The following is a 26,439-nucleotide window of genomic DNA, read 5'->3' on the forward strand; positions in this document are numbered from 1 at the left end:
GCATATGTATCACCAGTGTTCACTTCTCTAGATCTTTTTTCATAGAACTTGTTTTCAGGCTTTCCAAATATGTTTAGATGTGATGGTAAGGCTGGACAGGTTTGGTTCAGAGCTTAAATGAGCCTGAAGACTCTGTGGCTATATAGAGAGAAATAAGCTTTAAGTCAGAACATAGTCCCATCACCTCTAGAAAGCTGAAAGATTCTACCTGAGAGACAGTTGCAGTACCTCTGGTTTTAGTTTGTTTCAGTATACATATGTGTAAGTGCTGAAGATCAGGGCTTGTCTTCAAGGCATTTTGCGGCCTGAGTCAAAGGACAAGATGGTGTGACCCCCACCACCATTCTACATACAGAGCCAACTGGACTCCCAGTTGCACATTACTCTCAGCGTTAAGGATTGGTCAGTGTGCAGCTCTGCCCCTGAGGGCAGCAGGCTTGCTTTGGGGACACAGGACAGACTGTATGGCCCAGACAGCTCTATCCAACAGAGGCAAACTACAGTGGGACTTAAAAATGGTGGGTGGGGCTGCTCCTGCTACTGTCTCCCTACCCCCAGGATTTGCCAACTGTGGCAGTTACCTCACTCTGCCTAATGTTAGTGCCAGTCTTGCCGGAGATTCCCAGCTGAAGCAAATCTGGAGAATTCCAAGGTGAAGGAAAGGGACTACTGAGCTGGCAATTAAGATGGGTGGAGTTCATGAGAAAGGCAACACTGAATCTGGTTTCTGGCCGGGATTCTGCGAACAGAAACACTTGGGGAAACCCGTAAATATAGTAGTCAGTTGATCTACATGAATCAATACCAGCCCTGTAGCACAAGTGGCTTACGGAGCAGGATACAGGAACAGAGGTAGAGCACATGGGCGGATGAGAAGTAGTAGCTGGGGCTGACAGATTATTCCAACGGGGTAAGATTCAGCTAGATATTGATGTCTGCAGATTGATTGGGCATCACTCACTTTTCTAGCAGGGGTACTTCTATTGAATTAAAATTCTAAATAGATTCTCACTTTCCCTTCTTTTCCTGAAATGAGATTACTGTGCATTACCCATGTTTAGTGAAGGGTGTATTATTTCTTGTCAGGGTTTCCTGTAAACATATGTAGGAGGTTGGGATTAATTCTGTAATCCTTCTTTTCTGCTCCCCTTCTTCATATGCCTCCCTCTGGAGCGCTGTTCGAAACTGTCAAGGGTCCTGTTCTGCTAAACCACCAAAGAGTAAGTACTTCAGTTATAATAATGTTTCTCGGGAAGATCAAGGGCATGCAAATCTAGTTTGGCAGCACAGTCCTAAATAGGTTTACTCAGGAGGAAGTCGCACTGAGTTTTACAGGTATTACTCCCTGGTAAGGGTATTTGGGATTGTAACCTGAATGCTGTTATCTCAGCATACATTATAACAGGATCACTTACATAGAAGATTTGTTTCAGTCTTAGCAGGACTATCTGTCAGCAGCAAACGGTGTCTGTGTGTTAGCTGGTATCCGGACATCTGAAGGCATTTCCCCTCAATATTCACACTGCAATGTATAATTTCATCACTAAGAAACTTTTGTTCTTAGCCCGGAGGGGACAAGGGAGCTCATCCACACTGGTGTTTAATGTGGATTTGAAGCTGCTTGTGTCTCTTTTTTTACTTTCTGTGTTTCTGCGATGTCCACATGGTATAACCCTCCCTCAGCTGGCAGCCACATCTCCTCCCTGCACCACAGATAATTTGCAGGTAATCTGAGGGAAGACAGTCAAATATACCCACTGTTTTATTTATTAGATTTATATACCACCCTTCATCAAAAGATATCTAGGTGGTTTACAATATAAAAACACAAACAGTATTTACCATAGTAAATAATTTTACACCATTATGATATTTACATGTGCCTTTCCCCTGAAGAATGGATATTTAAACAATACTTCTTTTTTATTTCTAGGATTTTAAACTTGTAATATTTTAATATTGCTTTTCTGTTGGTTTTTGGGGGAGGGGTAGAAGGAAGGTGGCAGTGTTTTACTTTGCTATGTTGCTTCTAACCATGTTTGCACTTGAGGTAGGCACAAGGTACATTTGTTCTCTTTGCCACCTCAACCCCCATAATCTCTTTCCCTCTAATAACAAACTTGGATGGTTGAGTGCTAACAAGATTTGTGGTTGGATGAATACCCGAGGTATGTTAGAAGTACAAAACATTTTTTTAAAAAAAAACCCAAAGGGGAACTAAAACAAGAATCCTAAAATGGACCTATGATGATTGAGCATGCTCAGTGACCTCAAGAAGTCACCAACTGGAAAGTGAGGGAAAACAAACAAACAAACATGAGAACGGGGAGAGAAGGGCATTGACTTGTTTGAGGCTTTTACAGAATCTTAGAGGAAGCCATGAATGGAACACTCGTGTTCTGGAAGATGAGGGCTCATTACAGCATTTGGTGGAAGTCTTCCTTGTCTGCTATACCGCTAAGTGTCTGCCCACGTTTCAAAACATAGTTTGACCTTCAATACTAGCTGCAGTGTATATATGATAGGTTTAATCCAGCAGCTTTGAAGCTCTGTCTACCCTTACCAGGACCTCTCCTTGAAAGAGATGAAAGAGACAGAGCGATGCTTATTGCAAAAACCAGTGTGGAATGTATCATCATCAAAAGCTAATTTCCCCCCTCAAAATCAACTATAAATCATAAAAGTATATCCTTTTTTAAATGGTACAAATCACTTTAAAACCAAATTGAGGTATCTCGTCAGTAGGTAGGTCTGCCTTTTAGGTGGTTATAAACCTTAAAGGTCAGACATGTTGAAACTTTGATCAGATTAAACTATTCTCCTTTCTATGGCAATATAATTAAGTTGACACCTGAGGGAGTTTTCTGAACATTGTTGCATCTTGCAGCAGGTCGGTAATATACAGCAGCCAAAAGGCTTGAAGAAGCACTTCTATGTTTCTTAATTTTGGAACTGGGTGTGTTAGCTACGGAAATGAGCTGGGGTTTCCCATAGGTATTTGCAGGCCAGACTTGCTCAGCCTCAGTCAACACAAGGACTCCCTTTGGCTTGAACAGGCTGAGGTCAGAGACATCCAGTTTATGGGTTTAAAATAAACATTTATGATGGAAGGGCAGATTCTGGCTGTGTGTAAGCCATCTTGGGTTCTGTGGGTTTGTGTATTAAGCAAAGGGAAAGTTAATTCCTTCCTTAATACCAAGTGGAAAGCTTGTTCGTGTTCCCTCTCTCTCTCTCTCTCTCCCTCTCCCTCTCCCTCTCCCTCTCTCCCTCCCCAATTGTGTGTTAAAATGCCCACTTTTCCTCTCTGTTATGTGAAATAGCCATATGTCTTCTTTTTTAAGTGTACATGACAGAGAACCAGTATCTAGACTGACTTCCCAAAACAGGGTGCATGCACAGAAAAATTGATGCAAGCTCCTTCAGACATTGCTGAGTGCAAATGGATACATCTTTCATCTTCGGTGCATCTCCACTTCTACTGCCACGTATGGAGTGTCCCTTACTGTGTTAGAAGAACAGTTATCCATATAATCCATTGGGTAGTTGGTCTCCTCAGGAGCAAGCTAGAAGCAGCATTAATTATGTGAACACACTTTTTCTGTTATGTCAGTAGCAGCCTCCAGAAGGGTAGGAGGCCACACTGCATCCAGATTGCAGGGGGTGGAAGGGAATTTAGTCCTTTCCGCCTTTGCCATGGTCCCAACAGAAATCACTCACCTGCCCAAAATTTCATTTGGAAGCAATTCACCATGGGCACCTATGGAGGCTGCCCACCCAATGTCTATAGCAATTTTTTTTTTGGGGGGGGAGGCATTTTTGTAGTGACCACTGCAAGAGTGGACAGGTTTAAACTCTCCTTTCTCACTCCCCGTGTCCTGATGCTGCAGTTGCTATTTACATAACAATAACTTGCACATTTATGTTCATATGACTCTCATCTAGTTGATCCTTGGATCTGCCAGTTCTGGATGCTTTGTCCCTTTTCTGGATGCTTTGTCCCTTTACACTTTACACTAGCCTAACATTTCAAAGTGTTCTCACTGAGGTATTGATGACGTTAAGCATGTTTACTTCAATGGAACTTGCTTTTCCGAGACTTCAGGACTTGTCTCCATGAAGTGTGTCTGGCTATTAACCAGAAGGTTTCTGATTCAAATACCGCCCAGGGACAGCTGTGGGCAGGATTGCTGCATAGCAGGGGGTTAGACTAGATGGCCCTTGGGTCCCTTCCAACTGTACAGTTCTATGATTTTATGATATCCCACCTACTATTTGGAAAACAAGAGCAGCAACTGGCCCTTTAAACCTAGCCGTACTGCTGGTTGATCTCAAATCATATTGCATCGGTTTCTTAAAATGACCTGTATAACATGTGCGGGGGGTGGGTATCCAAACAAATAAAAGGGAAATATTTTTACATTTGTTTCCTGTTAATTTGATTGGGAACACTATTCACATTAATAAGAAAACCTTGCTTTTGCAAACCAGCCTTTTGTGCAGCTTCCATATAACTACAGAACTGGTATAACCCTTTATTACACTGTAGCTCCATATAGCCAAGTGCCCTGTGGAATATTTAAAGCATTTATATAATGGGAAAATTGGATATAATTATCATCCTTACAAGGGTTACCATGACATGAATCTATGGAAGATACAAAATAAATGGATGATAGTGAGCACTGGATAATTAAAGTCTGGGTAATGGTGCTCTTATTGCTTTTTCTTTCTTTCTTTTTTTGGCATCTCTGTACACTGAGTATCCTCAAGCAAGTTACTTTCTCTCAGCCTCAGTTCTGCATCTGTAAAATAAGAATAGTAAGGATTAAAAATGGCTCATAGGATGCTGTGCAGATGGATGTGATAAAGACTATAAAGCATTTTGCATATGGAGTACTACAGGTGTGAGTCATAATTCTGTTACTCTTGGTCAATTAAGCACATTATGCATCAAAGAGTCTAGCTATGTATCTCCAGTCAAGATATTTGAATATGCAGTAGTCCAATTTCCCAGCTTTTTTCCTTATGGTAGATTTTGTTTCTTAACCACATTTCTGTCCCATACTATTCTGCCAAGGAGTGCAGGGTGATATAGTCATCTATCACACTGCTTATCACACTGCTTTTCCTGAATCCTTTTTATTTTAAGGGGCACTCATGATTATAAGACAGGTCATAATCTTTCTCAGTATCACACCCAGTATAACCTGATGAGCCTCCTTTGTTTTATCCAAGCCACATTTTAACATTCAAAGCCATGGTTTAGCATGAAACGCACAAGCTGCAGAGAAACTCAGGCTTGTGCATTCCTTCCCCCTGATCCTTCTACCGTCCTCCCACGCTTCTGAGTTGAGGAGCGTAGGATCTTTTGCTTCCATTTTTAAGTTATCCACAGTTTGCTCTGTCGTGTGGACTGGAATTGCAATGAACATTAATTATGCTTAGTTTTCAATAAGCCAGCTTCAGAAACTATGGTTTGTTTGAAAAGTTAGTATTTATAACTATTTGTTGCAGCTGACAACATGAGAAAATACGGTTAAGTTAAAGCTTCAGCAGCTGTTGATAGTGTGCAAGCCAAAAGCTTTTTGCAACTCCTTCTTGCTTGTGCGTGTACAGTGCTGCCAAGCCATGGTGTTGGTGTAACATAGCTTTCCCCTACCTAGTGTCCTCCAGATATTTTGAGCTACAGCTCTCATCGGACATAGCCAACATGGTTAATGGTTAGGGATAATGAGAGTTGTAGCCCAAAACATTTGGTGGGGCACAGCTTGGGAAGCTGTTCTAGTGTGACATGGCCACCATGTCTCAAGAGATCAGTTTATTTTGTATTTGATGTTATTTCTCTTTTAATCTTTCCTTCCTCTAAGGAGGTCAGGGAGTATGAGCCCATTTTACACCCCCACCCATTTTACCCTCATAGCAACCCAGTGATGTGGGATGTGACTGGCTCAAGATTATCCAGTGAGCTTTATGTCCAGTCAATGCAAGGGTGTTTAGGTGTGTGTATGCACAAGATCTACAATACCCACTAGAGAAAGAGTGTGCGCTTGATTGTATTGGGCATGGTCATGTCACTGAAAATTCTCATGCAGCCGTGACAAACTTGATCTCGTCCACCTTTGGTGAACTCAAGCAGAGAGATGTTAATTTTATACAGTTCTATTTTATGTATATGTGCCTTGGTGGTTTTGTTTCTGCTTCAGAAGAAACAACGTGTTTGGTGCGCCTGCCATGAGCTACATTAACTCGAGTGTATTGGAGAGGCATCAGTTAGGATGAAACACTGAATCATGGAATCTCATAATTGCAGGGTGGAATCTCCAAGATCTCCTGATCCACTGCCCTGGGTTGAAGATACACACTCCTAAAAATACCACTAATAGAGCCAATTTCTGTATTATGGTCTGCCAGCCTATGCAGTATGAAAATGAATAAAAATATGTGCGAAAGTCCTTGTGTATTATGTTTATTTTCATGATGCATTCTTTGTATAAAAGATTGTATCCATAGCTGCTGTGTTTTTATTAAGTTGTGTTCATTTTAACTGATCACTAACTATATGAGTTTCTGAATGCAGTTTTGGGCTTGTTTGTTGAAACAGTACAAAATCAGCTGTTTAGTTTTTCTTTCTTTCATAAAAAAAGACAAACCAAAACCCACAAGGCTTATCCACGTTACAGATTAGCATCCTAGAAACTCTCACTTTGAAGAACAAAGTGATTTCTGAGCTAAATGAGTACACAGTGCATCTGCGAAATGGCAACCATTTTTCTTCAGCTTTTAATAACCCTAACTTGAAAAGAACTGAATAAGGCATTTTAAAGGCAGGGCGGGAAGAAAAGTTCTTTAAAATAACATTGCTCCAAGCTGGAGTTCCTGACTTGTTATATTTTACATAGGAATTGGGTTTTTAAAAAAACAAACAACTGCTTTTGTTTTTGTTTTGTTTTTGCAGGCAGTTTTCAATTATTTTGCTCAAATGAGGGCAGAACTAACATTTAAGGCATTATGCAGCTTAGGACCAGGTGTACGATGTGTTGTCATTGCGCTTTATCCCTCATAGTCTCTGTAAGGCTTAATTTGCACTATACATTTAAAGCAGCATTCTGCCACTTTAAACAGTCACAGCTGCCCCAAAGAATCCTGGGAAATGCAGTTTAAGGGTACCAAGAGTTGTTAGGAGACCTTTTATCCCCCCACAGAGCTGCAACGTCCAGAGTTATTTAACAGTCAGTCTCTCTTCCTAGTGAACTCTGGGAATTGTAGCTCTGTGATGGGAATTGGGATCTCCTAACCACTTTCAGCACCCTTAACTACAGTTTCCAGGAATTTGGGGGGTGAAGCCATGACCGTTTAAAGCAGGCAAACTCAGCCCTCCAGATGTTTTGGGACTACAACTCCCATCATCCCTGACCACTGGCCCTGTTAGCTAGGGATGATGGGAGTTGTAGTCCCAAAACATCTAGAGGGCCATGTTCTCTTATGCCCAGTTTAAAGTCATTTGGTACTGCTTTAAAATGCAGGTGGAGGCATACATTGTGGCATTCTGCAACAGAGCTTCCTCAAGTTGCAAGGACATCAGCAACCCACTCCACAGTAACTTGGGGGCAGGGCTTTCAGTGGGGCTGCCCCTGTCACGCTGAACACCGTCCTTGTTAAGATATGACAGGCAAACACGATCTATACTTTCTGGAATCAAGTGAAGACAAATTTTGTTTTGACAAGCTTTTCCAAATGGATGACGGTCTTTGCCTTGGATTTAAATCTTTCGTTGTTCCTGTACCGTGTTTAAAACATTTTTTAGCTGTTTGGTGGTATGTTGGTAAATCGCCTTGAGACACGTGAAAGACAAGTAATTAAACAAACCTAGAATGTTTCAAGGGACACACAACTAACACCACTCTGTGCTTCTCCCCCCTCTTTCCCATTAAAGAATGGGGGAGCTCATTGTGTTATGTGACGTCATTGCACTGTGTATGTGTTTCTCCCATCACCCAATGATGTGGGAGAATCAAAACACAAAGTGCATTGACTCTGTATCACTTCTTCTAAAGAAAAATGGCTTCAGGAGGAACATGCTTTAAGCAGAGGAGCAGTGGGGTGCGGAAGGGTGTTTTTCTCTTGCCCCAGTACTTATCTGCTACAAATTGCCATTTCCAATTTGCCAGCCCTTGTTGTGCATTCACGCACCCACAGTGTGCTTCCAAATACAAGCAAAAATGTGTTTGGGTGAGAGAGGCCTTTGCATGGGAGTTAATTTGGATGAAGAAAACTCCTTGTGGAGAAAAAATTGTGCACCCTTCTCTTCCCATCACTTCTCTGTTCAAAGATGGACCCTCTTGAAAGCCGCATTTCTTCAGAAAAAGTGTCCATTGGGCTGCAGTAGGTGCATTTGCATTAGATAAAATTTTAGCATTGATAAAAAGATTGCTTATAAATCTGTAAACTTTAATAAGTTTGCAAAAGTATGGAATTAATGAAGACATTCGTACAGAATCATAGCTGTGTTATAACATTACATTTTAAGCAAAGTCAGAGCAGTTTCAAGCTCTTTTGGATGCAAACTTATCCATTATATCTTTAAACTCAATAAGTAACAGTTTATCATTTTCTGTGCAGAGAATGCTTAGATCAGACAACCAATCTTGGGACATTATAGACCGTAGATCATGCTTTATCCCTTTAAGTCCAGAAAATGATCTGTAGCCAGTACAGTTTTAATCGTTAAACATAGGAACCATCTGAAAATTGTTTCCACATTTGGGAGAAGCTTTCTGAATTTTCTCTTGGAATATTATTTGATACGTATCTTGGTGGCTGAATTTTTCCTTTTCAGGGTGGCCTTATTTGACTACAGGTAGAAGGGCAAGAGTTAATCAATTAGACTAAGGTCAACATCCTTTGGATACTCTTGCATCAACATCTTGACACCATTGTGAATCTGTTCCTTAGTAGCTTGCAGGTTGACCGAAAATGAAAAATTGCCAGCTACACTCCTATACACTGTTTCTGCTCTGTCTAGGTTGGCTTTAAGAACATCCATGGCAGGGATAAATTAATTTATCCTAAATTTGTCTCTTGGAGAAAGTTTATCTAAGGCTTCGGGTGCTGTCCCATCATTGTTTTGTTTTTGTTTTTACTTTCTGCTGCTTTTTGATAGATTTGTGCTCTAAATCCAGTAGAGTGCATTTTTCTTGTTCAGTTTCATCAAAACTAGCCTGAGCATTTGATACAAACTGCAATAGTGAGGTGTAAATATTTGCACATGTGCTCAGTGAAATTTGTATGCTGTGGATTGCCTTGCTAACTGTAGCAAATGTTTCCAAAGGTGAAGCATGAAAATGAATTCACATTCTTCCATTTTTTGCAGAAGTTTGTCAGTTTGGCATCTAGAGTATCCTTTTTCGGTTTCATCATAGTAAATATGACTGAGGGCTTCAACAATGTAAGCACAAGTCAACTGTGGTTTGTCTAACTAGATTTAGGGAATCTCCAGTACAGTGGTACCTCGGGTTACATATGCTTCAGGTTACAGACGCTTCAGGTTACAGACTCCACTAACCCAGAAATATTACCTTGGGTTAAGAACTTTGCTTCAGGATGAGAACAGAAATCGCGCAGCAGCGACGCTGCGGCAGCGGGAGGCCCCATTAGCTAAAGTGATGCTTCAGGTTAAGAACAGTTTCAGGTTGTGGAGGTTGAAACTTATGGACTTTGCAGAATTAGATAAAATGACTGGAAAAATTAGATACCAGAAAGATCACAAGTTCACTCAGGACTGGAGAAAGTTTACAATTTATCTGGAAAATATTTGTGATGAACAGACAACGCTAGTTGGATTTAAAGAGGCTTTGTGATGAGAAAGGGTATTGTAAAGAGAAAATGAGATGTAAGGATATTATAAACTGGCAATATATTATAAAGGAAATGCGGAACAAATATAAAAACATGAGGATTGTGGGAGGAGCTGGTGGAAGTCAAAAATTTGTAAATGGTTGAATATGGTTGTGTTTGAACAATTTGTAAAAGAATTTTTTTTAAAAAATTAATAATAATAAAAAAGAACAGTTTCAGGTTAAGAACGGACCTCTGGAACGAATTAAGTTCTTAACCCAAGGTACCACTGTACATGGAATGAACTTTGCATACTTGTTCCTTTCCACAATTTTTTGTTCAACACTGTTATACTTTCCAGCCATATGAGTGTCCTCTGCATTTACTTAAATTCATTTCAAGTTCATTGAACTCGTTCAGTATCAGCTCAGCCATGCTTTCACCAGTGTGATCTTTCAGTTCAAAAAACTCAGGAACCATTTAACTGGTAATTCATCACTAGGAGAAAGGTATCTAACAAGGACAGAAAGTTGATCAACATGGGAAACATCAAGGATTGAATTGACAGATAAACTAAAATAACCTGCCTGCTTGATGTTGCTCAGTATTGCTTCTTGAACTGTATTAGCCATCAGCTGGATAACCTCTTCACATATGGTTTTCGATAAGTTTAATGGCTGATCAAGAGTCTTTACTCATATACTGCTTTATGTGTGTACATAGGAAGGGATCTGATTTGGAAATTAATTCAAGCAATTCAAGAAATTTACCATTGTTTGGTAAACCAAATGTTTCATCACCTCCCCTAAATGCAAAGCCACATTGTACCAAAAGGGAAATCCCTGCAATAACTCACTGAAGTACAAGCCCCCAGTAATCCTTCTCTGCTTTGATTTTGTCTCTGGGTTTTGATCTGAGCATTTGATCACGCTTTCTTGTTAAGTATGTTGGCATAAAGTTCATATGATTTTTAGAGTTTCCATGGGTTTTAACAAGATAAGCATGAATGCCAGTCATTGAATCCAGTAGAAGCTAAAGCTGTAATTGAAGTAGTTGCTGAACACACCTGAAGGATGTGGACCATTTGGATCCCTTCCAATCGGGATTCTGGCCTCATCATGGGACTGAAACTGCCTTGGTTGTGCTGGTCGATGATCTCTGGCAGACTAGGGACAAATTTGAAAGCTGTTTCTTAGTTCTTCTGGATCTCTCAGTGGACTTTGATACCATCAATCATGACATCCTTCTGGACCGTCTAGAGCAGGCTTCCTCAAACTCGGCCCTCCAGATGTTTTGAGACTACAATTCCCATCATCCCTGACCACTGGTCCTGCTAGCTAGGGATCATGGGAGTTGTAAACCAAAAACATCTGGAGGGCTGAGTTTGAGGAAGCCTGGTCTAGAGGAGCTGGGAGCACTGTTATACAGTGTTCTGCTTCTTTCTCCTGGGCCGTTTCCAGAAAGTGGTGTTGGGGGATGAGTGTTCAGACCCCTGGGCTCTCCCTTGTGGGGTGCCTTGGGGTTCTGTCCTCTCCCCCATGCTTTTTAATATCTATATGAAGCCGCTGGGAGAGATCATCAGGGGGGTTTGGCTGGGTGTTCATCAGTATGCAGATGACACCTGGCTCTACCTCTCTTTTAAATCAGAACCAGTGAAGGCGGTGAAGGTCCTGTGTGAGTGCCTGGAGGCAGTTGGAGGATGGATGGTGGTTAACAGATTGAGGCTGAATCCTGACAAGACAGAAGCACTGTTTTGGGGGTACGGGGCGGGTGTGGGTGACTCCCTGGTCCTGAATGGGGCAACTGGGCCCCTGAAGGAGCAGGTGCGCAGCCTGGGAGTCATTTTGGACTCACAGCTGTCCATGGAGGCGCAGGTCAATTCTGTGTCCAGGGCAGCTGTCTATCAGCTCCATCTGGTATGCAGGCTGAGATCCCACCTGCCAGCAGACTGTCTCACCAGAGTGGTGCATGCTCTGGTTATCTCCCACTTGGACTACTGTAACACACTCTATGTGGGGCTTACCATTGAAGGTGTCCCCAAAACATCTTCTAACCCAGAATGTGGCAGCTAGACTGGTGACTGGGAGTCGCCGCTGAGACCATATAACACTGGTCCTGAAAGACCTACATTGGCTCCCAGTATGTTCCTGAGCACAATGCAAAGTGTTGGTGCTGACCTTTAAAGCCCTAAACGGCCTTGGTCACTTTCTCCAGAAATTTCTGGAGTGGTAGTAACTGACAACAGTTCTCCTTGAAGTTTTTTTGGGGGGGGCTGCATTCTGTATATAAGCTGGTTGTTTTTCAGTTTCCTCAGACTGCTCAGTGTAGTCTAACTGATTTTCGTCTGTTTGCAAACATAAATATTCTGTATCTGAGGGCTGTTTCTGCCTGCTGTACGAAGCCATTTGATGTGTTTGACTTCAAATGATTATTTCCTTCTGTTCTTTTTGTCACCTTTGTTTACTAGCACCACTTTCATATTGCTAACTCATTATTATTTTCACAAAAATACAAAATTAAATATTGTGATTCACAGTGATGTAAAAGAATCCTCACTTGTTCTCAAACACCTGCTGTAATGGTAGGCAGTGATCTGAACATTTGTATTGCTTCATAGCTGACTTTATCATTTAACTCTAGGTAGCTTTAAAGTCTCCATGAACTTTACTAAACAGTAAATATGTATTTGTGTAATTGTTATACAGCCATAGACTCATACCTCATGTGTTTAATGGCACTAAGCAATTGGGCCCAGATAGTAAAATCTGCCTGCCTGTTTGTTTGTTTTTAGAATAGCAAGAGGCTGCAGGCTGCTCAGCCTGAATGTAAATCCAGCATTGCAGAGCCAGTGTGGTGTAGTGGTTAAGAGCGATAGACTCGTAATCTGGGGAACCGGGTTCAGGTCTCCGCTCCTCCACAAGCAGCTGCTGGGTGACCTTGGGCCAGTCACACTTCTTTGAAGTCTCTCAGCCCCACTCACCTCACAGAGTGTTTGTTGTGGGGGAGGAAGGGAAAGGAGATTGTGAGCTGCTTTGAGACTCCTTCAGGTAGTGATAAAGCGGGATATCATATCCAAACTCTTCTTCTTCTTCTTCTTCTAATGATCAATGGGAGTTGTAGTCCAAAACATCTAGCAGCACCAAACTGAGCAAGGCTAAGATAGGGTGACTTGCATGACATAACACAGAAAACATATAAATCGGCTTGATGTGCAAACTGAATCAAGCCAGTAGAGATCTTGATTATTTCTGCCAACTCCTGCTTTGCAGGCATGAAAATAAGTAGCAGCCTCTTCAACTTTACACCTTTACACCTTTACACCTCTTCAACTTTACACCTGGCTTGAGAGCAGTACATGTGAAAAGGATCTAGGAGTCTTGGTTGACCACAAACTTGACATGAGCCAACAGTGTGACGCGGCAGCTAAAAAAGCCAATGCAATTCTGGGCTGCATCAATAGGAGTATTGCATCTAGATCAAGGGAAGTAATAGTGCCACTGTATTCTGCTCTGGTCAGACCTCACCTGGAGTACTGTGTCCAGTTCTGGGCACCACAATTCAAGAAGGACACTGACAAACTGGAACGTGTCCAGAGGAGGGCAACCAAAATGGTCAAAGGCCTGGAAACGATGCCTTATGAAGAACGGCTAAGGGAGCTGGGCATGTTTAGCCTGGAGAAGAGGAGGTTAAGGAGGGATATGATAGCCATGTTCAAATATATAAAAGGATGTCACATAGAGGAGGGAGAAAGGTTGTTTTCTGCTGCTCCAGAGAAGCGGACACGGAGCAATGGTTCCAAACTACAAGAAAAAAGATTCCACCTAAACATTAGGAAGAACTTCCTGACAGTAAGAGCTGTTCGACAGTGGAATTTGCTGCCAAGGAGTGTGGTGGAGTCTCCTTCTTTGGAGGTCTTTAAGCAGAGGCTTGACAACCATATGTCAGGAGTGCTCTGATGGTGTTTCCTGCTTGGCAGGGGGTTGGACTCGATGGCCCTTGTGGTCTCTTCCAACTCTATGATTCTATGATTCTAACTTTGGTACTTTAGTCTGAGGTACTCACAGTTTGCCACTTGGAAAGTGTAAAAAGTCTGTTATGAACAGAGTAGGTATTTTTTTAAAAAAAGTAGCTCAAGCTGAGTGTCTTATGCTGATTATCTGTGGAATGGCATAAATTAATGTAAGAAAACAATAACCTTATTCTTAGTGGATGATTGCTAGAACAGAGCAGAAAACCAGATGCTGGTATCCTAATAAATAAACTATCCTACAAGTGTAAGACATGAAAACAGTGACTGTGATCCAGGCACAGTCCAAATTTAAACACAACTTCCACTGATGTCAATGGGGACGTTAGGCTTGTGCTTAACAATGCAATCCTAAATGTAACTATTCAGAATTAAGTTCCACTGAACTCAGTGGGAATTGCTCTCAGGTAAATGGGCATAGCATTGCAACCTAGTCTCATGCATTTCAGTAAGAAGGTGCTTAACTGCAGATGGACTGTCATGCACAGTGTTTCCAGGTCAGAGGGATGGAGACTGATAAAATAGTTTACAGAGAAGAAGGGAAATGCCCTATAGATCACCAAAGATGTGAGGGCATAATAATATCGTAACTCTCCTTTCAATAACACTAGATTCAGGTAGGTAGCCGTGTTGGTCTGACACAGTTGAAATTATATATAATATAAAATGTCCAGTAGCACCTTAGAGACCAACTAATTTTGTTCTTGGTATAAGCTTTCGTGTGCATGCATAAGAACAAACTTAGTTGGTCTCTAAGGTGCTACTGGACGATCTTTCAATGACAGTTAGACATTTACAGAAACTTTTTCAGACTTTGTATCTTGTTGCTCTGTTGATGGAAGTCAAGCTGAAGAAAATAAAAATTAAGAAATATTTAACTCTAAAACAGAAGAAGTAATATAAAGGAAAAGGGAGAAAATTGAGCCTTTTTATTTTGTTAAAGCTTTCTCTTATATGCAGCAAAATTGTACCAGGACTGCACCATATGAAACACATTATAAATGCTCTTGTGAAATCTACATCATTCTACCACATGAAAGGCCCGCTCCTAAAAATAGCCATTCAGAGAGTATGCAAGTTAGTTGTAATTTCAGTGATCATGAAATCTCTGTGTAGCCATTCACCAACCAAGAATTTTGCATGTTGAATATGCCTAGCAACAGCAGCCTTGCGAATTCTCCCTCCCCCATCATCCATCCCATAAAGACCCTGAGACACACTCCAGCATCCTTCCTCACTGCTGATTTTTATTTCCTGTACCTGACTGCATTGAATAGGGAAATGCCGATGCTGTTTGAAAACTCTGCCAACAGCATCACTGCCAACCACTTAAAAAGTACCATCATGTGTTCTTTTCCGTTGCATACTTGTTTTTCTTCATTCCTCAAATCAAAAGATTTTCTTCTTAACGTTTTCTCCTTGAGCAGTTAATTAAATATTTCAGCTTTTACATGGTGGTGAAAAATATTTTTTGCATTCTTGCCCTTTAGAAGTGGCACCCAACTAATTTTCAGGAAGTGAAGGCCATACTGTACATAGAGTAGAGGCAAAAGGCCGTTTTATCATGTGGAGGCTACTAGCAAATTCACTCTGGGCTTCATGCAGCCATGTAGAAGCCAGTAATTTAACATCTGGAGATGTGGTGAACTTTACCACATTCCCATTACTCCCCGTTTCTGATTGGCTTCCCCTTTCGCATGGTAACATTTGCTTTGCCATGTGGTTGGCTTCCACAGATGTCTCGCTCTCCACCTACAATTACATAAATTCAGTGATCTTTAAATATTCTCCCAGCTACACTTATCTATCACTAGATCCCGTTCAGCCAAGGGCTTCCTCTAAACGATCCAACCACTTGAGTGGGGCCAAGGCAGCTCTGGAGTCAGGAGTGGGCTCCTTGTTGCAATGTGGGCATTGGTGGCCACCCTACAAATCACTTATGCTGGCCTTGATAACGTTTTCAAAATAAACTTTTTATGAACCCTCAGAACACCACAGGCATGCTGGACGAGGCATGTCCATGTATCACTTGGGATGTCAGAGACATTATCCCATAGCTGACTGTGGCACTCATGCAGCCACACCCCGCATAGCACTTAATAGATCAACTGATGCTGTCAAAATGTAACTTCCCTGCAACAGTAGTACTTGTTTGAAGGAAGATGTCTGGTTTCCCCACAAATAATTGATGTCACAACTGTGAACATCATTAACTGGAGTCTCCTTCTTTGGAGGTCTTTAAGCAGAGGCTTGACAACCATATGTCAGGAGTGCTCTGATGGTGTTTCCTGCTTGACAGGGGGTTGGACTCGATGGCCCTTGTGGTCTCTTCCAACTCTATGATTCTATGATTCTATCTCAGGGCCAGCCCACCAGTTAGGCAAGATGTGGCAATTGCCTCAGGGCAGCAGGCAGTTGGGAGGGCTGGTAGTTCTGGCCTCCAATGAGCTTTTTGCTGCCACCGCTGCACCACCTGCCACCTGCCTGCCTGCCCCTGTGCACCAGTTGCTGTGCACCTACCACACACCTGTCTCCTCCTCTGGTGTGTGCCTTCTGCCCCATGCCTGCCACTGCCCTCTCCTCTTCTGCCTCCTTTTACCTCCCAGGTGGGTGTGCAGTGGCAGAGGAAGAGGAAGAGATGGAGGGGTGGTGTTTTATGTTTTGCCTCTAGTGGCAAAATGTCCTGGGCCATCCCTGTGTAAACTGATCACTTGGGAAAGGCGTAACAGCCTATCGGCCGCACACAACCATGGTTCTTGATAGATGTCCTCTTGCTAGGTCTTATATCGTTGAGGCATAATGGTGGGTGGTTTTGGTTTTTTTTTAAAAAAAAAAAACAACCTTTGAAATTGCAAGTTCTGATTTAAGACAGAGAAATAGTGGGATTCCAAAAGAAACACACAAAAGTAGAATGAAACATCCATTTGCTTAAGTGAAAATACTTTTTAAAATGAATTTGCGTTTGGGATGATGGCACCTGAAAGGAAACTTGGCAGATACCTAATGAAATAATAGGATTCCCAGAGAAAGCTACATTGTATTTTAATAGCAGGTATAAATATCATTAACTCCAGTGTTTCGTTTCAATTCAGATGGAACTGCGGTGCAGAAGGTATTGGGGAAATGTAGCATTAAGTGATTTCCTGTTGCTGTTTTTATCCCCTTTCCAAGTTAGTTTTTTCATTTAAATCTTTGTGGTATGTTAAGCTCCAGAGCTCTCTTCAAACGGTTCCATTGTACTAATATTTCAATCAAGCTGCTGAATTCGATTGCCATAAAATGACATCATAGAAATGTGCTCACTGTTGCTTTTTCATAAGCTCCTTAAGAGACTAGTGGAAAATCAAAGCATAAAATGTAATATACATTTAATATCTGTTGAGATCATTTATGTTTTAAATACAGCCCGCAGAGTTTCAAATGTAGATCCTTACCTGATATTTGTAATTACTGATGTGACTGAATCTACAGACGCATTCAGATATGAGAGTAACTGGGGTGTCTAACCTACGAACCTCCCAATCTTGTTGGACTACAATTCCCATCAGCTTTAGTGATTCAGTCAGGATCATCTGAAGAGCCACAGGTTAGCCAGTTGCCAGGTGCAAAGGAATTCTGTGGACGTTTCTTCTTTTGCTGTGCTTTTGGTCCTCTCTGTTTAGAGTGGCTAAGTGAAAAAGAGGCCAGGGCTTCTGTACTTTGAGTAGTTGTGTACAAGCTATACCTGCTGAAATCCCCCCTTCTTTACAGCTATTCAAGGTGCAGGAGCCTTGTGTTCTCCCACCCCCCTGTGTTTTGCACTGAAGCTGTTGCCGAACTTTCAGTACACAGAAGGCCAGCCTAATACATGTTGGCACCTGAGGTGAACCACAAAATGGCGCCCCCTCCCCACCAGGGAGGAAGTGGTGAATGAAGATCTACATCAAGAATAATAGGAATAAAGATCTGTAGCCCCTGTGGATCCTGCCACCCAAAGCAGTTGCCTCATCTTGCCTCATGAGTGGACTGGCCCTTAGTACAGTGCTATCCTATTGTACAGTGCTGAGTGGCCCTGATCCTACCTCACCTTGTTCTCTACAAGTCTTGCTATTACTGGAGAAAGTGTTTTTACCATCCCAGTAGATAGGCAAATCTCCACCTGTCCCATCAGTAGAGGTGAGGCAGCTACCTCAGGGAGTTGTTTTGGGGTGTAATGAAAGGGCAGCTGATTGCTATTTTCACACTTTTGCTCTCAGTGTAAAGGACGAGAGGTGTTTCTGGACTTTTTTGCCAGCTTGTTTGGCTTTGGAATACTACACTTTGTCATGCAGGGAGTAGGATGGGGAAAGAGAATGACAACATTTGCTAAGGCAGCAAAACGTTTTGGGTTGGTCCTATGTCCAGTCCCACTTAGAGTCAGTAAAATTCCCAAAGATGAAGGAAAGAAAGACAAAAAACCAAACTCCAGTCCACATTCTACCAACTTCTGTCTCCTGTTATAATCAAGTCCAAAGGCAAAGCAGAGAGGTTCCTTGTCTTCATATTAACTGATGAATGCTCAGTTCCAAACACTTGTGGATGAAGCTGATAATTTAGATCGGGGTGGTGAATTTTTACCACTTTAAATTTTTAAAATATTTCTGTTGAAAGTTAGGAGAGATAAACAACACTGGTAAATCACAAAGTAATATTACAGCACACTTTTAATGCCTTTTTATGTGCTTTATTTAGGGGGGGGGGTGATTTTAAAAGATGACAAGTCACCTAGCCTTGAAAGGCAGGATATAAATGTTTTAGAAAGCTTTCCAGTCATGGAAAGGAACACCAACCCTATTACCCCACCAACCCTATTACCCCAAAATGGGAGGCTTCAGGGAGGAGCTAGATGCACAAATGTGTCCCAAATACTATTATGTACTTTTAGATGTACAGTCATACCTCGGGTTTCAGATGCTTCGGGTTGTGCGATTTCGGGTTGTGCACCGCGCCGAACCTGGAAGTACCGGAACGGGTTACTTCCGGGTTTCGCCGCTTGCGCATGCATGCGCAGATGCACCGCTGCGGGTTGCGAACGCTGCAAGTTGCGAACGTGCTTCCCGCACAGATCACGTTCGCAACCCGAGTGTCCACTGTATATGTGCATCTAAAAAAAAAAAGTTTCAGAGGTAAAAGCACTTTTTAAAACAAAGATGTAAATGTGATTATTAAATGTGCTGAGCTCAATTAGTGATGCCATCACTATAATTAAGAGGTTCTGCACTTTTAAACAGTTGCAGGACTCACAGAAATTCAGTTTGCAGAGCCAGGAAAATCAGCACCTAAGGCATTCCTGCCCGTCACTCAGTGCTAAGAGGGAAAGTGCCTCTGCCAAGTTGGGGGCTGGGTGGGGTCAGGACAGGCTCTCAATTTGCTGAAAGCCAATTCTAGTTGAAATGGAAACATTTTCAAAGGAAGACTCTGCCATCTCCGTCTCTCACAAGATTCTGCCTTTAATATGTCACAATATTTGATTCCCTCCAACTCCTAAATAAGAACAGTACAAATATGGGAGCTGGATTTGAAGACTGCTGACACACAGTACCAGAAAAAATGGTACAATATAAATAAAGCATTATTGTGAGTAATAGTATTATTCCCATGGTAAACTTTACTTTGCTTGTTTCTCAGCCCGTAACTTGCTGGTGAGGGAAGACACTAGGAAGACACACATGTTGTTTAATTCCAATCCCTTGTTGTACAGAAGAGAGGTGTTTATCTTGGAACCTTTTATTTCAAGTTAAAACAGTAATCCCTGCCTGGGAAACAGTTTGCTAACAATAGCTAGCAGGCAGTCTGTCAACTCCTAGCTTGATGGGGAGAGGAAGAGAGAGAGTCGGAAGCAAAGGGAAATTCTTTCAAGGGCCTGTTCCCAAGTGTGCGTGGCACTGAAAGGTTTGTATGCTGGGAATGTTAACAGCTCCCTATCCTTGCAATGCTGGATTCTGAAGACATGAAGAAACCAGGAACTATTTGGCTGCGATAGGGCTCCTTATTAGCACACCCATTTGAAAGCATCAACGCTGTCAGTCATGCATGTGTGTTTGGCTTTGAAGTCCTCGGTTCTGTACACAGGGGCCTGGGCATGCCAAGCTCCCAAGCTCCACATGTTAGTTCTCCCAATCTGTGCATGACTTGACAGCTCTCCTGTCCTCACACTTTGCTGATTTCTCTTGCGGGCCTACAGAAGCAAATGGAACCCTCTTGCTTCTTTTATTGTCCTTTCCTTGTCTCTAATGCCACTCAGGCCTGACTTGAATGTCAGGGGCATAAATTTGTTTCGCAACGAAATAAAAATGTAGCTGTTATTTTCCTCTGCCATCTCCCTTGTTGGTCTCTCTCTTTTTTGAGGAATGTTTCGGAACATCCTGGATGCAATTATACCCTCAAATTACTGTTTACATTAAGCCAGTTGCTGTAAGGGGAGGCACCAGTAAAGTACCAGAATTTACGGGAAGGAGGAGTATTGCAAAATGTAGATTTGTTCTGTAGCTCTTTTCTTTCGGTCATATAGGAGTTGGTGGCAGGGGCTGAGGGAGTAGGTTTCCTATCAACATGATATCCTTCCTAGGCACAAACATTAGAGAGGAGCTTCTTACTGGGGTTGCCAGATCTTTTCTAGCAGGACTTCTGACTTTGTTTATTAATTGCATTTATATTCCACCTTTTCTTCCAAGGAGCTCAAGGAGGCACAAACAGCTCCCCCCCCCACCTCCTTTAATCCCCATAAGAATCCTATGAGGTAGGTTAGGTTGAGAGGCAGTCACTGGCCCCAGGTCACCCAGTGAGATTTAAGGCCGAGTGGGAATTTGAACCCAACGCTCTGAACCATTTCCCTCCAGCATGCAAATGTTAAAAGGCATTGAAAGAAGTTGGCAGCTCTGCAGCTTCTAGATGTGCAGGATTGTCTTCCATTGCATGTTGTCTTTATGTGTGCATAATAAGGAGGTGGGTCATGGCTGTGAGATTGCTGAATGAGCCATCATGCCAGAAAATGGCAAAGCCTAGGCAGGAGCTCAGAGGCCCTGCTGCCTTCACCTTCCCTCAAGACCTGTGCAGATTTTCCCACAGATCTTTAGCTTGAAGGAGCATGAAGAACCCCTTTCTGTGGCTGCCATCCCACTCCCTCCCTCTCTTCCCAAGCAGGGTGGTAACCCTCTTGCAGTTGATTTCTGTCGCGCTTAGGAGCCCTGCCATGGGAGGGGAAGATCTGGCTCATTATCATGTTGCCAGCAGCTGGGTTTGGGGACAGAACTAATTGTGTGGAAGCAAATGCAGTCAGCTTTTATTAAACTGGTTTGCAGATTACTTTTAAGTTGGTAATTTGTGTGTATGAATGAGGGTTGCATGTGTGCCTGTACTTTCTCCTTGGTAAGGAGGCGAATGTCTTCTACTTCAGCAAAATTATTTTCATCCAATGCAGGAGTGACTAACTTGTGGCCCTCCAGATCTTCTGGGGGACTCCAGCCCCCAGTGGTCAGGGATGCAGTCCCAACAACATCTGGAGAGCCACAGGTTAGCCATCCCTGATTTAACCTGTGCAATTTAGCAATTCAAACCAGCTACCCAGGTGCTTAGAAAGTTGAGGTGATTTTAATCTGTTTTATTTTAACTTTTGTATGTTTGAAAGTATGGTGGCAATTTTTTATCGATTTTACTGTTTTATTTTTTGTAAACCGCTTTGAGTTTTTTAAAATCAATTAGGCAATGTATAAATCTTATGAAATGAACAAACAAACAAGCCATATAGAACTTGGAGCTTCAAGTTTCTCTTCAAGTGTCTGTCCCAGTGCTAGCATTCATTTCAGAGATACATTCAAGCAGAGAATGAGAAACCTATATATTGCCAAAGAACTGTGTACTGCAGCCTTCCCCAACCTGGTGCCCTCCAGTATTTTGGGCTACAGTTCAGTCCCAGCCAGCATTGCCAGTGGTGTACCGTATCTCAGACCACACTTTCTTTCAGTCACCTTTGAGCCTCTGTTCCTCTCAACAGCGCCTGTTCCTTTTTATTGAGCTGTAATTGTCAAGCTTGAACTCTTTCCCTCCCCCCGGAAAAAACACATCTTGTAGACCTGTAACATTCTTAATAATGGAACTGCTAGCTTGGATTTGTCAACACTTAAAATCAAAAGTCTCATGGGAATTCTGTGTCCAATAAATGTCTGAACTGGACAACACACACTCCCCAGAGGCATAGCAGGAGTGACTCCTATGCTGCTTGGTCTGTGAGAGAGAGGTGGGTTCCTCTTCAGAAATAGAATCTATGCAAATATAAATAATGATCTTCAAGATTCTGTCTGTTTTTTGCCAATGCAGGATCTCATGGCCCTGGAGTCATGAGCTTACAAGATAAAAGCAGGGGGACATAGAGAACTGTTTGGTTAGGAAGGAAGGCTAGGGCTGGATCTGGGGTCCGGGAGACAGTTGCTGAAATAATAGGGGAGTTTTCTACAAGGTAGCCTAGACAAGGAGGTGAGCAGGGTAGTTATTGCACCAGCAATTGAGAGTTCTTTTAGCAGGCTTTGCAATCCCATCTTTCCTAGTGCAGTAGTGGTAGTGCCAGTCCTGGAAGCACTTACATCAGGGTCTTGTTGTCAGGGGCAGAAGCTGGTGAAGGAAGGTCATGTGCTGCCATTCAGCTCTCTGCCTTGTAATTGTGCTTCTGCTGGGGATTGCTGTCTTCGTTCCTGGGAATGAGGTGGTGACTGTAGAGAAGAGCAGAATCCCATGGCTTAGCAAGAACCCAGGCAAGAGGTGTACACTCAGTTCTCTTGATTCATCACGGTCCAGCTGTCTCAGGAAGAGCCAATTCTTCTTGGTTCCACCTTGGATTTTATTCCACCAGGATTTTATTTTTATTTTAAGAATAAAAGTATTAACCCCATTAAGAACAAAGTGGTTTGGGGATTGCTTTCACAGACTGCAACTCTGCAAGCACTTAAGCTGTTCGAAGGGTTCAGCTGTGTCCAGGTCTGGAACTTGAGGTCTTTCTGGAGGCTAGAAGAGCAATACTCTTTCCCCCTCACCCCATCAGATTTCCATATTGTAGGTGGCCCTAAAGATCCATTGGATTCAACCATTCTTGCCCCAGCACAGAAGGAGAGAAGATACTGAGCCAGGTAGCTGTTTCAAAACTGCTACCCAACTAGCTGCATATGAAGCTACTCTGGAGGAGCAGGAAGTGCCTTGGATACACCTGCCTGTAAGCCAGAAAGGGGTGGAGCCTCAAGATCCTTAATAAAGTCATAGTCTGAGCTGCTGCATTGTAGAAGGATCTGCTCCACGCTTCAGTCTTCCTGAACCAGGAAAGTTAGCAGCTACTTAAATCCCCTTGGAAACCTGCCTGATCACATAGCTTTGTTTCACATACAGTTTGAAAGAGATGACGAGTGAGCAGTGCTTGGGAGTACTATGTCTTAACTATAATACATCACAGCATATTGCATGTAATAAAATCTGGTACCCATTGGAGGACTGAGCTATCTTCATATATGATGGTTCATATATGCTAGCTGGCTGTCTTGTTTCTCTAATCATGATCCACCTTGTACCCAGCCATCACTGGTTGAACCAGCAGATCTTCTGTAAATATGGAGATCATAGCCATATCTTCAGCAGAGAGTATTCTTTGATAACTTAAACCTGTATGCACATCTCTCAGTATCTCATTGCTTGATGTCATGCAGTTGGAAGGTGTGGACTCACGCCACTGAAAATTGTTGTGCTTCATTTGAAGTGAAATTCAAGGTATGTCTGCATTAATTTGTCATGTCTCATCCACACATTCTCACCACCACTGAGTGATATGAACCCAGTGAACCAAATGATATGAATGTGCAAACCAAACCCTAGTAGTTCAAACACTGCATTTCTTCATGTGATTCCATACATAGGGACAGTCAGAAGGATTTGCATAGCAGAATAAAGCATCAATCCTTGTTGGGCAGAAGATGTATGGGTTTGCAAATATGCATGTATTTATCTAATCATGCATATTCGTTACATATATCATTAATTTGATATAAAGGCCTGTGTAATCATTTCAGAACCATTGAAAATTCATGGCTGCCATTTTAACCTAGCTATGAGTCATTAATTTACTCTTATCTTTCCATATTATTTTTTGGAGGGGATTTTAGCAGTTGGAGCCATTTCATTGTATTGTTCCTGGTGGGGGGCATTCCTGACGACTGGCAAAAAGTTTAACCATTCACCATGCTGAGACCATGCTGGCAGTCTACATTGCCTAGTCATTCTACCAAAAGGATCCTCCATTCATTGAATAATAACCCAAGAATACAATTACTAACAGCAATACTGCAAAACCTAATTAATTTCAAGGCTTCGGCTGCAGTCCTATGCACAATTGGGAATTAACTTAGTAGGTCTTGCTTCCAACTATACATGCATAGGATCAGGCTGTTAGCCTTCCCTCCCCCCACCCCAATAAATGTTGTAAGGATGAATTTGCCACATTTGAATGAAGAAAACCAATATTGCCTGCCATACACCAGATTTTACAATGGCTCTCTTCTGCTTTCCATCTACAAGTGTCACGTTCATGACTGAATACAGCACATCAGGAACCACAAGACAGAGAAACCAGTAGGAGAACACTTCAATCTCCCAGGACATTCTATACAAGATCTCAAAGTAGCTGTTCTATTACAAAGGAATTTCAGAAATAGACTGGAAAGAGAAGCTGCTGAATTGCAACTTATCACCAAACTTAAAACTATGGAGAGACCTGGTTTGAACAAAGACATTGGATTCTTATCTCATTATACATGACAAAGCCATTTTTCACCTTCTCACCCCTTGCTTTTTCCTGTTAGACCTATTGCAGTCGTTAAGAGTCGTCAACAGGCTCATCGCAGCTATCTGCCAATCACCCATTCCCACCACCCTTCTGAGTAATACCCCTCCCCACCTTCTCACTATATAGAAAGGTCCGGTGACTTCTGTTTCAGTGTATCTGAAGAAGTGTGCATGCACACGAAAGCTCATACCTAGAACTAACTCAGTTGGTCTTTAAGGTGCTACTGGAAAGAAAAAAATTTTTTATTTTGTTTTGAATACAGCACTTTTAGCCTCACTTTGTGGGGAGGGAACCATGGGTTTTACCAATAGTAATTATCATTATGAGCCATGATGTTGTATTAATCTTTCCAAATTAAATACATAGTTAATTAGCAAATGCTTGAACTCTTCTTAATCTCATGATCATGGGTGGCTGGTGAGTTTGTTTTGTTTTTGTTACTTTTTTGCCAAGTTTGCATGTGCTCTGCTGGCTTTGTGTTTTTAATTACAAATGCGCTACTTACTGCCAGCTCACTTGCCTATGCTAGTAGTCGGCAAATTAAAACTTTGGACCTGGTTGGATGGGCAGGTTTCAGTTTAGAAATTTAAAGTTGCTGTCAGACCATTGTTAATGCACTGTTTGCATTTGTGCTGAAGTGGATGGTCTCTCTTTTTGTCATTTCCCCTTCTCCTACTCTTCTCAAAGTGCACCCTTTTCTTGATGTGCTTAAGAAGCCGTCTCCCCTTAGAGATTCAGTGGCCACCTTCAGTGATGCGTTTCTGCCACTAGTTCAAGCCATTCTTGCATTTCCATGCATTTCCGACCTTTGATCAACCAGATAGGTTTTTGTTATTTGTTCTTGGCCTACTGTACAATTCCCATTATAGCTAGCCATTCACCATGCTTGCTGAGGCTGGTGGGAATTGTAGTTCAGCAACATCTGGAGGGCAAAAGGTTCCCCACACTTAAGTAAACATTTGACTTCCTGTGGGAGGAAAGAAAATTGTGAAGCTCAGACAACCTATGGTGGCAGTGTACCCATTTGTGTAGACTTGAGCCTGTCCCGATGACATTGGGGAGGGTACAGGAGCAGGGACAGCATGGGAGTGAGGGGAATTGAACACTTCCCACCATATTTCACCACAATCTGTCCCCAAACTTCTTTTTCCAGTCCAGTACCAATAGTGGATCTCTCTAGGAGGAGGTGGGTGGTAGTTGTGATGAGGACACAGCTGCATTGGCTTTTTAAATTGGCACCCTGCTATGCGCTTCATTTTATGCACTATTATGGCTGGCATAGAGGTACACGGGTGGCGCTGTGGGTTAAACCACAGGGCCTAGGAATTGCCGATCAGAAGGTCGGCGGTTCGAATCCCCGTGACGGGGTAAGCTCCTGTTGCTCGGTCCCTGCTCCTGCCAACTTAGCAGTTCGAAGGCACGTCAAAGTGCAAGTAGATAAATAGGTACCGCTCCGGCAGGAAGGTAAACGGCGTTTCCGTGTGCTGCTCTGGTTTTGCCAGAAGCGACTTAGTCATGCTGGCCACATGACCCGGAAGCTGTATGCCGGCTCCCTCAGCCAGTAAAGCAAGATGTGCGCCGCAACCCCAGAGTCGGCCACGACTGGACCTAATGGTCAGGGGTCCCTTTACCTTTACCTTTATATGGCTGCCATGAGTTTAAATGAATGGGTCTCCTGCTGTATTCTGAGGCTTGATAGGGCTGCGGAAGTACAGTTTTTGGAAAGAAACATCTCTGTGGA

The 26,439-nt window shown here is 42.5% G+C and overlaps 1 protein-coding gene across 14 annotated transcripts in view; it reads left to right on the forward strand.

Annotated features, from left to right (window-relative positions):
• The window catches only part of TCF7 (transcription factor 7), a 114,627-nt gene that overhangs the window by 8,605 nt on the left and 79,583 nt on the right, over positions 1-26,439 (forward strand). The window contains exon 1 of one of the 14 annotated variants that reach the window (XM_081850374.1): positions 1,143-1,220. The exons of the other annotated variants lie outside the window; for them this stretch is intronic. Coding sequence (XP_081706500.1) covers positions 1,158-1,220 — 63 coding nt within the window. The 5' untranslated portion in view covers positions 1,143-1,157. Of the gene's footprint in view, positions 1-1,142; positions 1,221-26,439 lie in introns of those variants that run through there. 14 annotated transcript variants of the gene reach the window in all.

Source organism: Podarcis erhardii, assembly GCF_964252035.2.
Source record: "Podarcis erhardii genome assembly, chromosome: 2".
Taxonomy (NCBI): domain Eukaryota; kingdom Metazoa; phylum Chordata; class Lepidosauria; order Squamata; family Lacertidae; genus Podarcis; species Podarcis erhardii.